Source organism: Mirounga leonina, unplaced genomic scaffold, assembly GCF_011800145.1.
Source record: "Mirounga leonina isolate KUSES-001 unplaced genomic scaffold, KU_Mleo_1.0 Mir_92, whole genome shotgun sequence".
Lineage (NCBI taxonomy): Eukaryota > Metazoa > Chordata > Mammalia > Carnivora > Phocidae > Mirounga > Mirounga leonina.
This window is the reverse complement of record NW_023270852.1, coordinates 11,095,191-11,107,872: the sequence shown is the minus strand read 5'-3', so window position 1 is coordinate 11,107,872 and position 12,682 is coordinate 11,095,191. Positions and strand designations below refer to the sequence as shown.

General features: G+C 40.8%; 1 protein-coding gene across 1 annotated transcript; it reads left to right on the top strand.

Moving 5' to 3' along the window:
• Positions 1–7,243: 7,243 nt before the first annotated feature.
• Positions 7,244–8,229, top strand: LOC118003991 (olfactory receptor 51M1-like). The gene has a single exon (XM_034995122.1). The coding sequence runs from the start codon at positions 7,408–7,410 to the stop codon at positions 8,227–8,229; it is 822 nt and encodes a 273-aa protein (XP_034851013.1). The 5' UTR covers positions 7,244–7,407.
• The last annotated feature ends 4,453 nt before the right edge of the window (positions 8,230–12,682 follow it).

Here is a 12,682-nt window from a genome sequence, read left to right as displayed (position 1 = left end):
CTAATTCTGTCTGCCTACAGTCTGTCCATAACCACTGGTTATTTACCTGATCTATGGTGATGCTATGTTCTATCTAGGTATGTTCTGATCACATTGGCATGTCATAAACTTCATGGGTCTCTGTCCTCACTTTGGATCTATATGCCCCATTTTGGGGGTTCCACCTCATACAACTCTGATCAACCATCCCTGGCTTATGATTATATTATTATAATATAATACCTTGTTCATGTCAATCTCCAAGTCTGTGTATGCATGTGTGTGTGTGTGTGTGTGTGTTCAAAGGGAAGAGAAGTGTGCATATGACCTGATCACATCAATCAATTTAGATTTTGTAACATAGACTGAGGAAGAAATACACACTGATTTTTCTTAAAGATGATGATATTTGCTACCAGAGGGGGGGAAAAGGCAAGAAGAGAGGAAATGTTGGGAAGGGCTGTTTGTTTTAGGGCTTGTTGAAGTAGCATCCCACACATTCAGAGTTGAGTAGAGAGCCTTGGGAAAGCCTGAGAAACTGGCTAGAACATGTATTTGGGATGGGAGTGTTAATGTAAGGTTTTCATCTGGCCAATCTCTAGGCTCAAAGGTGCAGTGACTGGCAGAGACAAAGGGTGAATGAATGATCTCATAAAAGGAAACAGATATGTAGGCCTAAAAATTAGTGCAAGAGTGGGAGGACTTTGGGGCAGTGATGGCTATGGTGCTTCTAAGAAGATGAGTAATGTGAACCAATGTGGGAGTTGTGTGCATAATCTTTATATACCACATCCAGCCTTTCTGGCAAACTGTGAGTCCATCCTAATGAACAAAGGGAGGGAGAGGATGAGGTAGCAGGAAAATAGGATGAAGCCGAACTACTTTTCCTACAGCAGAGATCTGTCAGCAGCTGAAGCCTGGAGATTAAATCCTATAAAGTTAGGGCTCTTCAGACTCAGGTGAAGGAGAGAGGGATGCAGAGGGGAGGGGAGTAATGACAGCTCCTGCCCATAGGGTTCCCAGCCCTGGGGACTCCTTGTTTGTCCCCTCAGCTTCTCCCAGATGGTGCCATGGTGCTTCACATGCACAGAGGAAAAAGAATAAATCCTTCCCTGGCAGCACAGCAGGATGCCTCTCACTAACCCTGGTGCGATCCTGCCTACCTGTTTCCTTTTCCAGTACAGATCACCTCAGCTTCACTCTTTTTAAAACTGCAACTGCTGGTAAGTCTCTATTGCTGTCCTGTGTCAGGGTTTCAGGGGTGAGGATTAGGGGGTCATATGGGAAGAGAGAGAGAGAATACAAGGAGAAGGCGGTGCACAGTTGTCTGGGAAAGCAGTAACCCTGGTAAAATGTGGTCTAAGATCTAACTCCATCTCCTGCACTAAATCCTTGAACGACCTGAGGCAAGTGTATTCCCCACACTGGGCCTTACTTAGTGTTTTTCATTACAAAATGAAGTCTTGGACTTGGTGGTCCCACAGAAACTTTTCCACTTCTGACACTCTTAAAGCCTTTGCAAAGAACCAGAACCAGGGAAAGGGATAGGGACCGCTCTCCCTAAAGAAAAAGAGAGACCGTCTATAATATTCTGTTGCTGAGGCCAGGAGAAAAGACTGCCTGGCTCCTTGGACCAGGGCCAACATGCCCAGGTCAGACTCTTCTTGGATTATGTCTGGAAGTCATGGATACCACAAACCCTCTGGTCTCCACAGACTCCTCCCTGCCGAGCTTTCTGGTATACCCAGCCTTCCCTCATCTTCTTATCAACCAAGCACTATTCATTTCTTCAACTCAGATATTAAGTGCATTTTGTGTGCCAGACCAGTGAACATGGCAGGGAATATCCTGCCCGCAGTCTCTTCTATTAATACAGACAGCCTTGTGGCTTCCCCAGTATCCAGGATATGCCATCCCCCCTTCCAAAGTCCTCTTCTACCCTGGTCACAAAAAGCGTGTTTACACAGGAGTTTGACTATTGTGGAAATGCTTTTTGGTTAAAAAATGAGGTATCTTCAAAAATAAGGTCCAAGTCCATCTTTATATTTTCCTATTCATAAGAAACAGTAACCTCGGGCGCCTGGGTGGCTCGGTCGTTAAGCGTCTGCCTTCGGCTCAGGTCATGATCCCAGGGTCCTGGGATCGAGTCCCACATTGGGCTCCCTGCTCGGCAGGAAGCCTGCTCTCCCTCTCCCACTCCCCCTGCTTATGTTCCCTCTCTCGCTGTGTCTCTCTCTGTCAAATAAATAAATAAAATCTTAAAAAAAAAAAAAAAGAAACAGTAACCTCTACCACTAATTCATTTTTTTAAATAGCAAATATTAAATTGAAGCAAAAAAGTATTTAGAACACAAAGGTAAGGTAGAGATCTACGTGCTCATTGCATAGTGAAAAATCTCTTTTTTCAGGAATTTCCTCTCCAGGGCTCTGCTGTATCTCTGCTATGAATACTGTAGTTACATTGTCATTAGCCATGACTGTGTGCTGACAAATGGATTTCCTGGTTAGTTTGTTTGTTTCTGTCCAGGGCTTTTAAAACATTAGTCACTTCAAAACCTTTGTCACTTCAAAACCTTTATCAGAGACATGGTTCTGCTTTGGGGTGGGGATAGCCTCAACCTCCAGAGTGGCTCTGATGTTACCCCTTCCACACAAGACAAAGCAGACCTCCTCCTCCTCCCCAGCAAAGGGATGCAGGCTGCAAGCCAAGGCCAAACTGGGGTGGAGGCCTTGCGCCTCTGAGTGCTCACCCCATATGGAAATATTTGGCCCACTCCAATGGACGATCAAAGTTTGTTCTCCAGTCTGTCCTTACTCTGGAAGAGGGCAGAGCATGGTCTCAGGGGAAACAAGTGGCCGCCTCTCCATCTGGATGCATGGAGCTGGGACAGAAGCCAAGAGGGGCTTATCTGTTTCCTTTGGTTCTGTCCTGCCAGTTGTTTTGAGTAAGCTGGGCTGGGGGTTGGAGGTGGGGTAAGATGTCTGGCCCCTGGTCTTTTCAGGTCAAGATGGGAATGGGGGCCACTTTAGGAGGGTGGGAATTTGGAGTGGTTTTTTTTTTTTTTTTAAGATTTTATTTATTTGACAGAGAGATAGAGAGAGCACAAGCAGGGGGAGCAGCAGGCAGAGGGAGAGGGAGAAGCAGGCTCCCCGCTGAACAGAGAGCCCGATGCGGGGCTTGATCCCAGGACCCTGGGATCATGACCTGAGCCGAAGGCAGACGCTTAACGACTGAGCCACCCAGGCACCCCTGGAGTGTTTTTTTTAAGGAGAAATACCTGTTGCTCCCTTAAAACCAACAATTATCTCTCATTTCCAGAGAAACTCCCTAGAACTTCCTTTCCAAGAAAAATAACCCCAGCCCTGTCATGGTCTCTCTATAGACTTCTCCTTTCCCCCAGATCCCTCTTCCTGTCTTTATCATTCTGACGTCAGTGAACACAGGACTCAATGCCAAACTCCAGGCACAACTAATCAGGACAAGAAGTGAGCACTTAATTCATTCACTCACTCATTCAGTTTTTCATGCAAAAGCATATAGTGGTGCCTAACATGCGTTAGACCCTGTTCAGTGCTCCCGGCATATTTACTAGAGAGTCCCACTCTTACACATACAAAAAAGTGAGTCAAAACCATAAATTATAAACACGCACACAAACAACATACATATAAGGAGTATATATAAGATACAAATAATATATATCATATATAGTGTATATGAGAAATATATGTATCAGTATATAAGTATAAATATGTATAAGTATACTTATATATAAAGAATATATGTATATGCAGAATACATATTATATTCTATGAAATATATAGGTAAATATTTGTTATTTATATTATACATATTTGTAATTGTATATACTTAGACATAACATGTAAATAGATACTATGTGTAAATATAAATAAGAATACCTATATATATGTATAATATAAAGGATGTATGTTTGTGATTTACACTTTAACAGTGCTTCAGCAAAGGTATTACGTGAATACTGAGAAAGATTCGCCTAACTCTACACAAGAAAGTCAGGAGAGATTTGTCCGAGAAAATGATATTTGTGCTGTTTTAAAGGATCAGCCAATGCTCATTGGTCAGAAAAACAAGTTTGTTTGTTTTTTTCTTTTTCAGGAAAGCAAGATATGAAGCAATAAAAATAATAGAAACAAGAAAAGTACATGTAGGGAATTGTAGAAAGAGTTGTATGGATTTGTTGACTACAAGAGAAAAAAGATGAGTTGAGAAAGATGCCAAAGCCAGAAGGGCCTAGCTACAGATAAGAGTATTTGAGCATATTCAGAGCACACACTTTGGAATTAGGCAGACATGGGCTCAGATCCCATCTCTGACATTATTAGCTCACCGGGAAACTTGAGGAAAGTTATTTACCTTTCCTGTGGTTTCCTTCTTTGTGTAGCGGGGATGGAATACTTCATGGTTATGAGAAATATACACAATGATGTTAAGTTTCCCCAGTGTCTGAATCATGCACAGCCTCAATAAATTGGAGCTCTTGCCATAGCTCTTCACAAGTTTGAACTGCATTCTGGTGAAAAGGGGCTTTGAAGGACTGGGAATAGTCTAGCGACTCAGGGAGTTAGCATTCTTTGGACAACCCCCAGTACTGCAGCAGGGAATGGATCAAGGGGAGGGTGTGTCAGGCAGGCAAGTTAAGTGACAAAGAGGTCAGTTAAGCAGGTGTGGAAAAACTAAGAACTATGACAGTGAGCACAAGGGTGGAGAAAAAACAACAGATTGTAGGGATATTTAGGAGATAAAAAATACTTAACTCAGTTACAAAATACATCTGGGAAGAAGGAAAGAGTCAAGTAAAGTGTACATTACAAAATGTTTTTCTTGGATGATTAGAAAGTGGTAAATGATATTGTCAAAAATGCATAAATAGGAGGGGAATCAGGTGTGGAGAGGGTAGATGATGGGCTCAAAATTAGATGTGTTGGGTTTAATTGGCATCCATTTGGAGAGTAGCAGGAAGGTGGAAATGTAGGCCTGATGCATAGCAGAGCTGTCTGGATTAGAGGTAAATATTCAGGGGTTATCAGTATATAAGTAAAATAATAATAGATCATATTATGAATGAGAAAGTGTTCAATGTCAGGAGACTGAGTAACATGAACACATGAATATTTGAGCAATGGATGGAAGGGACTGAATAGGAGCTGTCATAAAAATTAGAAGAGAACCAGCAGATACTGGCATCAAGAATTCCAAAAAAGAGTTTTAATGAGGAAGGCATTGCTATAAAGTCAGGTGTTGACTAAGAGTCTCCATTGAATTCCATGCCTAGAGGTCACTGGTGAATTTAAAGAGCATTGCTGGGGGCGCCTGGGTGGCATAGTTGCTTCTGACTCTTGGTTTCTGGTCCGGCGGGTGATCTCAGGGTCATGAATTCGAGCCCTGCATGGGGTTCAGGAAGGAGTTTGCTAAAGTTTCTACCTCCCTCTCTTTCTGCCCCTCCCCACCTCACTCTCTCTCTCAAATAAATAAATCTTTTAAAAAAAATAAAGAGCATTGCTTTAGCTAAATTAAAAAAAAAAAAAAAAAGCCATTGGTTGAGTAGTGAACTTATGGGTGAAGAAACAGAGAGGGTACATCTGGATAGTTCTTTCACCCTCTTTTCAAAATGATGAAGGGCGGGCCCTGGTCTTCCTCAACCTTCTTCCTTCTCTCCACCTCCTGCCCCATTCTTTCCAGTGCATGGCTACGTGCATTATCACCACTGCTACCCCCTCCTTGTTGCCTCCCCAGCCACCTTTCCAGTCACATTTTATTCACTGAAGATTTTAGCATTGACTCACTTTGCTCTTTCCACTACCGATCCAGACAAAATTTTTATGATTCCAATATTCCCTCTTTTGATCCAATCAGCAGCCACACTGTCAGCCCCTTGACGTCCTCTCAACAAAGATTGTGTCCTTTACCATAAATCGGCAACTTGAGCCCATCCCATACTCTAGAACGCTGGTCCCTTTTCCCCGTCTCTCATTCCTTCATGTTTTTGCTTTTCTTTTTTACGCAGTGTAGTTTCCATAGTACATCATCATAATTACCCCTTCGCGTACACCCTTAACTGTAGTCCTGCTTGCCTACCCTAACTTCAATCTGGGTAAATGCCACTCTCCACATACTTCTTTTCTTCATTTGAGCAAATAAGTGTAGTGATTAAAAACACACCAGAATGCTGACTGGTTCCACTTCGAATTTTTGAACATCCAATAGGACCTCATCACTGCCTAGAATCCTACATCTGAACACAGTAGAATCAGATTTCATTCCCAAACACTCCATGAAACTACTCTCTCACCATCAGCCAGGATTTCCTCATTTCTAAATTTTCTGGTCATTTCTCAGTCCTTAGTACCTTGACTCCTTAGCAATATTATATAAATTGATTAATCCCTCGTGAAACTTACACACAAAACCACATTGTCCTGTTATTTTTTTCCCTATTCAACTGGCATTTTTCCCCCTCAAGCTATTTTAATGGAGTCTTTCTTCTCAACCTCTAAATTTCAGATTTTCCTAGGGCTCAATACTAGAAACTTCTCTCTACACTCACTTCTTAGGTTTTTCCCAGCCAATTTACTAATATCTCTCAAATATATGTCTTTTCTTCAACTTATTTTGTAGCTGACATTTTCCTATACTGAGTTAATGAAAACAAGATAAATGAAAATCCTACTGGGGAGTGATTCTAAGCTGAATTTTTGACATGTTTTTGAAACAACTAGAAGCAGATGCTCAGGATACTGCTAGATAGATGAGCCTGTAAATAAAAAAAAGGAAGAGAAATTATGGGGTTATATACTTGATATTTATCAATGTATGAATGGTAAATAAAGTCATGAGAGCAATGATATTGCCAGGAGAAACAATAGAGTATGGCCAGAAAATTTCCCAGAATGGGAATGGGTGTATTTTAAGGATAAGCAATGAAGAGAAGCCAGCAAAGGAGAGTGGGAAGGAACAGAAATCACAGAAATACGGGAAACAAACTGAGGGTTGCAGAAAGGGAGGTGGGTAGGGGGATGGGGTAACCAGGTGATGGGCATTCAGGAGGGCACATGATGTGATGAGCACTGGGTATTATATGCAACTAATGAATCACTGAACATTTTATCAAAAACTAATGATGTACGATATGTTGGCTAATTGCATTTAAATAAAAAATGCTTCTATCTTCAGGAAAAAAAAAGTTACAGAAATACTGGAGAAAATCTGATGAGAGTGGTGCTGTAAGACAGTTTGGAACAGCTAGTAGGGTAGTAGAAGTGATAATAGTGAATTAGATGATACCAAAGATGATGATTGTGATTCTGCTTATGATGATGTGACTGTTAGTGAGACTGAAAAATTAATAACTAGAAATACCCATTTATTTTCAGCTCCATCCCTGAGGAATGCCAGCCCAATATCCCCTCAGTCCTCAATTCATGCTTTTGTCCAACATCACTCAGTTTAGCCCCATGTTCTACCTCACTGGCTTTCCAGGATTGGAAACCATCGAACACTGGATTTTCATCCCCTTTTTCCTTATGCACCTTGTGGCCATTTCAGGCAATTGTTTCATTCTGATAATTATTAAGACCAACCCTCGTCTGCACACACCCATGTACTATCTACTCTCCTTTCTGGCCTTCACTGACCTGGGACTGTCAGTGTCGACCTTGCCCACTACTATGGGAATATTTTTGTTCAAGTCTCATGGTATCTACCTTGCAGCTTGCCAAATCCAGATGTTCTGTATCCACTCATTTTCCTTCATGGAGTCCTCAGTGCTCCTTATCATGTCCTTTGACCGCTCTTTGGCCATCTGCCACCCCCTTAGGTACTCGGTCATTATGACTAGCCAGCGAGTGGTCAGGACAGGTCTGGCTGTCATCTTCCGGGGACCTGTGGCCCTAGTTCCTCTTGTCGTCCTCCTGAAGACTTTTCCCTACTGTGGGCCTCAAGTCCTCTCCCATTCTTTCTGCCTACACCAGGAAGTGATACAGTTGGCCTGCACAGATACCACCTTCAACAACCTATATGGACTGATGGTGGTGGCATTCACTATGATGCTGGACCTGGTGCTCATCGCACTGTCCTATGGGGTCATCCTCCGCACCGCGGCAGGACTGGCTTCCCAAGAGGAGCAGCTCCGAGCCTTCCAAACATGTACCTCACATCTCTGTGCTGTGCTGATATTCTTTGTGCCCTTTTCTTTCTTTCTTTTTTTTTAAGTCTTCCAGAATGGATTACTAAATTAAGCTCCTTGGAGGAATTATGCCTGTCTTGTTAAATAGTACATCTTCATAAATACAATGACTGTCAGAGAATAGATGCTCAATGAATACATACTATTAACTTCTGGATACTTAAAGGCATAAATAGAAATTCAAAGCTAAGAAAGAGAACTTCTTTTCTAGGGAAGCTTTTTCTTCTTACACCCGGGAAGCCCAAGAGGACACCCTTGTGATGGCATCCATCAAAGGGTGTTCCTCCTCATTATCCTAATTCTGCTTCATTCAGGCCCTCTGGCCCCTCTTGTCTCCTCTGCCACAGGTTACTATGATCCAAAAGTGCTTCCTGAGAGTTACTCTTCACAGCTCTGGGGCATAGGAAACCTTGTATATAGTCCACCACCCCACCTCCCTGATCTGGACTGAACAGAAACCTTGCTGGGTCTGTTTGATAAACTCAACTGTCTCTTTTCTTTCCATGGATTTAGGAGTCTAGTGGTTCCTGGGGCCAGAATAACCATATCCTTGCCTCCACACAAGGCAACTTCTCTTGCCTTTATATTCCAATATCCCCAGTCCCTTCATTTCTTTTAGTTTATACATAGTCTGAGAGAATTCCTTTGGGCGGTACACAGATGGCTGATACCTGTTAGACTGGTTTCTGATTCAAATTTTGACTTTTTTTTTCCTGTTTACCTGGTCAAAATGGGAGGAGAAATGGTGGTAGCAGCAGACCAGACAAAGATCCCCAGATATAATGGCTTTCGAAAAAGATAATATTAAAAACAGTTGGGAAAGGTTGGATTATTCAAAAAACAGTGCTAGCCAAATTTGTTATCGATGTGGAAGATAAAATTTGATCCTTACTTTATAGTACACATAAAAATGTATTAAATTAAAGATACATGTGTTAAAGGAAAACTTGGAAATGATTAAAAAAATACGAGAAAATAGACAATTAAAATACAGTAAAACAGAACACACCAAAAACAAAGAGACAACACAAACCAGACTAAGAGATGAAATCTGCAATGTATATCTCTATGAACAACTGATGTTTAATGTACAGAATATATGAAGAACCTCTATAAATTAGTAAAAAATAATTAAAGACAGAGAATCCAATAAGAAATTAATCAAAGCTATGAATAAGCAATGCACCTACACAAAAAACAAATATGCCAATAAATATCTGAAAACATGTTAATCTTGACAAGAAATCTGGAAAATAAAATAAATAACAAAGAGATACCATATTTCACCAATAAAGTTAGCAAAACTGGAAAAAAGACTGATAATACCAAATACATATCATGTATATAAATATATGTATATATACACATGTACATATATTTTTAAACATACACACAGGAAAAACATTAAAAACTATGTTGAGATTGATAAACTCTGGAAAACAGCTCTAGGGAAAGAAAGAAGTAAATCAAGTGAGTCACGTCACATGGAAGGTTTTAATTCTATCTAGAAAAAAAAAATTAAGGCAAATAAGCAAAATGTTAAGATTTGTTAAAACTGGGCAAGCATAGAGATGTACATTTACTCAGGTGGTTATCATATCATTCTCTATATTTTATAATTAAAATATCTCCTAATTAAATACAAACAAAAGTACAAAATGAAATTTTAAAAAGAACCAAACTCTAAAACTGGATATACTCTTGTGTTTGTGTGGTATCATGTGTGCGTGTTTGCATGTGTGGGTGTGTGGGTGTAGAGGGCCATTGAAATCCCAGTGGTTATGGCTTAGGAGGCCCTAAGGAGCACTAGAGTATTTCCAGTCCTAAAGTCAGGCACTCCTTATACACAGTTCCATTCTGAGCTTTAACAGAAGTCCACATAGCAGGCCACACCACCGAATAGCAGCTGTGAGAGTCAGAATGGTCTTCCCATACTGAATGGAAGGTACACTGAATGAGAACACAAAATTTGGATTTAGATTAGAGTTTGAGTCCCATTTTTGCCACTTATTAAGAAATAGGCCACTAACATCTAAATTTCTTTCTTTTCAAAATGAGGAAATACATATAGACAATGACATTTAAAAACTCCTACCTTACTGGAATTTAAAATACAAATTAAAATTTATAATCTTGTTAATAAACAAATATTAAAAGTTCATAATCAGGCATGAAATAAAAGAGAAATTTCCATATACTGGTGTGAGAGCATAACTTGATTTGTCTTTTATAGAAAGCAAGATTCATTAAAAGACTTAAACGTACTCAGACCCTGTGTCTCAGAGCATCACTTCTAGAAATCTAGAAGGATAGAAATCTATCCTAATAAAATAACTATAAAGGAAAAATAAAGATTTTAGTATATGTGCTGCCGAAGCGAGCACAAAAATAAAGATTTTAGAATGTGCACTCCCTGAGGACAAGGATTTATTTTTTCTGTTTGGTCACAGAGCTACCATCCGTAATACTGCTGCTGGACCTCCTCTCTAGACTGGGTCACTCTATTCAGGACAAGGGCCTGCTTTGCTGAAGGAATTTCACGTAAAAACAAAAAACAAAAAACAAAATACCCACACACAATCACTTAGCTTTTCCTTAACTTCTTTGCTACAAAAGTGAACTCCTTTAGTTTTAAGTTCATAGAACTTTTTTTTTTTTAAAGATTTTTTTTATTTGAGAGAGAGAGAATGAGAGAGAAAGAACACATGAGAGGGGATAGGGTCAGAGGGCGAAGCAGACTCCCTGCCGAGCAGGGACCCCGATGCAGGACTCGATCCAGGGACTCCAGGATCATGACCTGAGCCGAAGGCAGTCACTTAACCAACTGAGCCACCGAGGCGCCCAAGTTCATAGAACTTCTATACTCATGCAGTGTCTATGTTTCCAACTGCCATGCCCTCCTCTTCAGTAAAAAAGAACAAACCCACAAAACAAAACTCATCAAAGCTAGATTTGTTCATGCTAATGACAATATTTGGTGTAAACTGCATGGCCCATTCACCAGCACCAATTCTTTTTTTTTTTAATTTTTATTGTTATGTTAATCACCATACATTACATCATTAGTTTTTGATATAGTGTTCCATGATTCATTGTTTGTGCATAACACCCAGTGCTCCATGCAGAACGCACCAGCACCAATTCTATGCTCCCACATGCAAAGCTCTTTTCAAAAGTGTCATGATATTTAATATTCTCATGCCTCCCTAAGCCTTGGAAGCTGGAGTTGTGTTTGTAAAATACATATTTTCATGTAATTAAAACATGTTTTTCAGGTACTTGAAATTCACATAATTTTATAATGCCTTGCTTGTGACAACTCTGAGCTTGTGTGTTTCCTTCACTATCTGGAATGTTGGGTCCAGTGAGAAAGCAGCCATTAGTAAAGAAAACCTGTTAAATCTTTACATTTCCTGTGAATCTTTTTGTTTTTTTTTACTCTGTCAGGAAGAATTAGTCCTTTTCAAATCTGCCTCCTGCAAAAGCAGAGATTGTGTCTTATTGATCTTTGCACTTAAGTATATGTCCCAAAACTTGTAGTGTCTATATATTTGCTGAATGAATGAGCATGAATAACTGCCTGGTGGGAAAGAGAGTCTCAAAGGGAGGCTGGACTGGGGAAAAAAACGATCACAGAAAAGAAGACTGAGGGTCAACCAATAAATTTTCTTGTAACAACAGCAGCTAGTGGGAGAAGAGAATGAAAAATCATCTGATCTGCAAAGTATCTCATGGTGGTACGTAAGGGTCACTAAGTTTCCATGGAAGATAAATGGGGTGCCCAACGACCACGTTCTGGGAAGACACTGATCCCTCTTTGGTGTTTGCAGGTCTACATCCATCTAAGGAGTTTCCTCTGAGGGCCTAAGACCCAAGGGAGAAGGACAGAGAGCCATGTAACTGCCATTGCAGAAGATGCAGACCAGCATCCTGATTTAGTCTGAAGAGGCTGGGACAGTAAGTGAGAAGTAGTGCAAGGCTGGCAAAAGAAGCCAGACAACAAGGGACCAGTAAGCTGTTGAAGATGGACAGAGGCAGCCAACCCAATGACCTCTCTGGTACCTCTTATCTAAAAGGTCTGTAAGTAGGGCGATGGGATACGGCAGCTTCCAGGATTATGGCCAGTCCGTGGTATGTTATCTCCCTGTGATCTTTTGGACTGGAAAGAGAGACCAGAATTTGTTACTGGGTGTTCATTTGCAAACATGGCAGCTTCTTGGGTAAAATCTGAAACTGGCCACTCCAGATAGGTAGACGGTGGGTTTAATAAGCAAGAGAACTTACGTACAAGGCATGTCTTGGGCACCACAAGAAAAGTAGCTCTCTGTACCCATCACCAGAATCTTAACTGGGTTCAGTCATGGGCTCAACAACACATTACTGTCTTAAGGCTGTGTCATTGGAGCAGCTTCTGAGAGTGGGGAAGGCAGGTGGAAGGCACATTCCAAGGACAGAGCTGAAGGGTCAGAAGCCTCAGA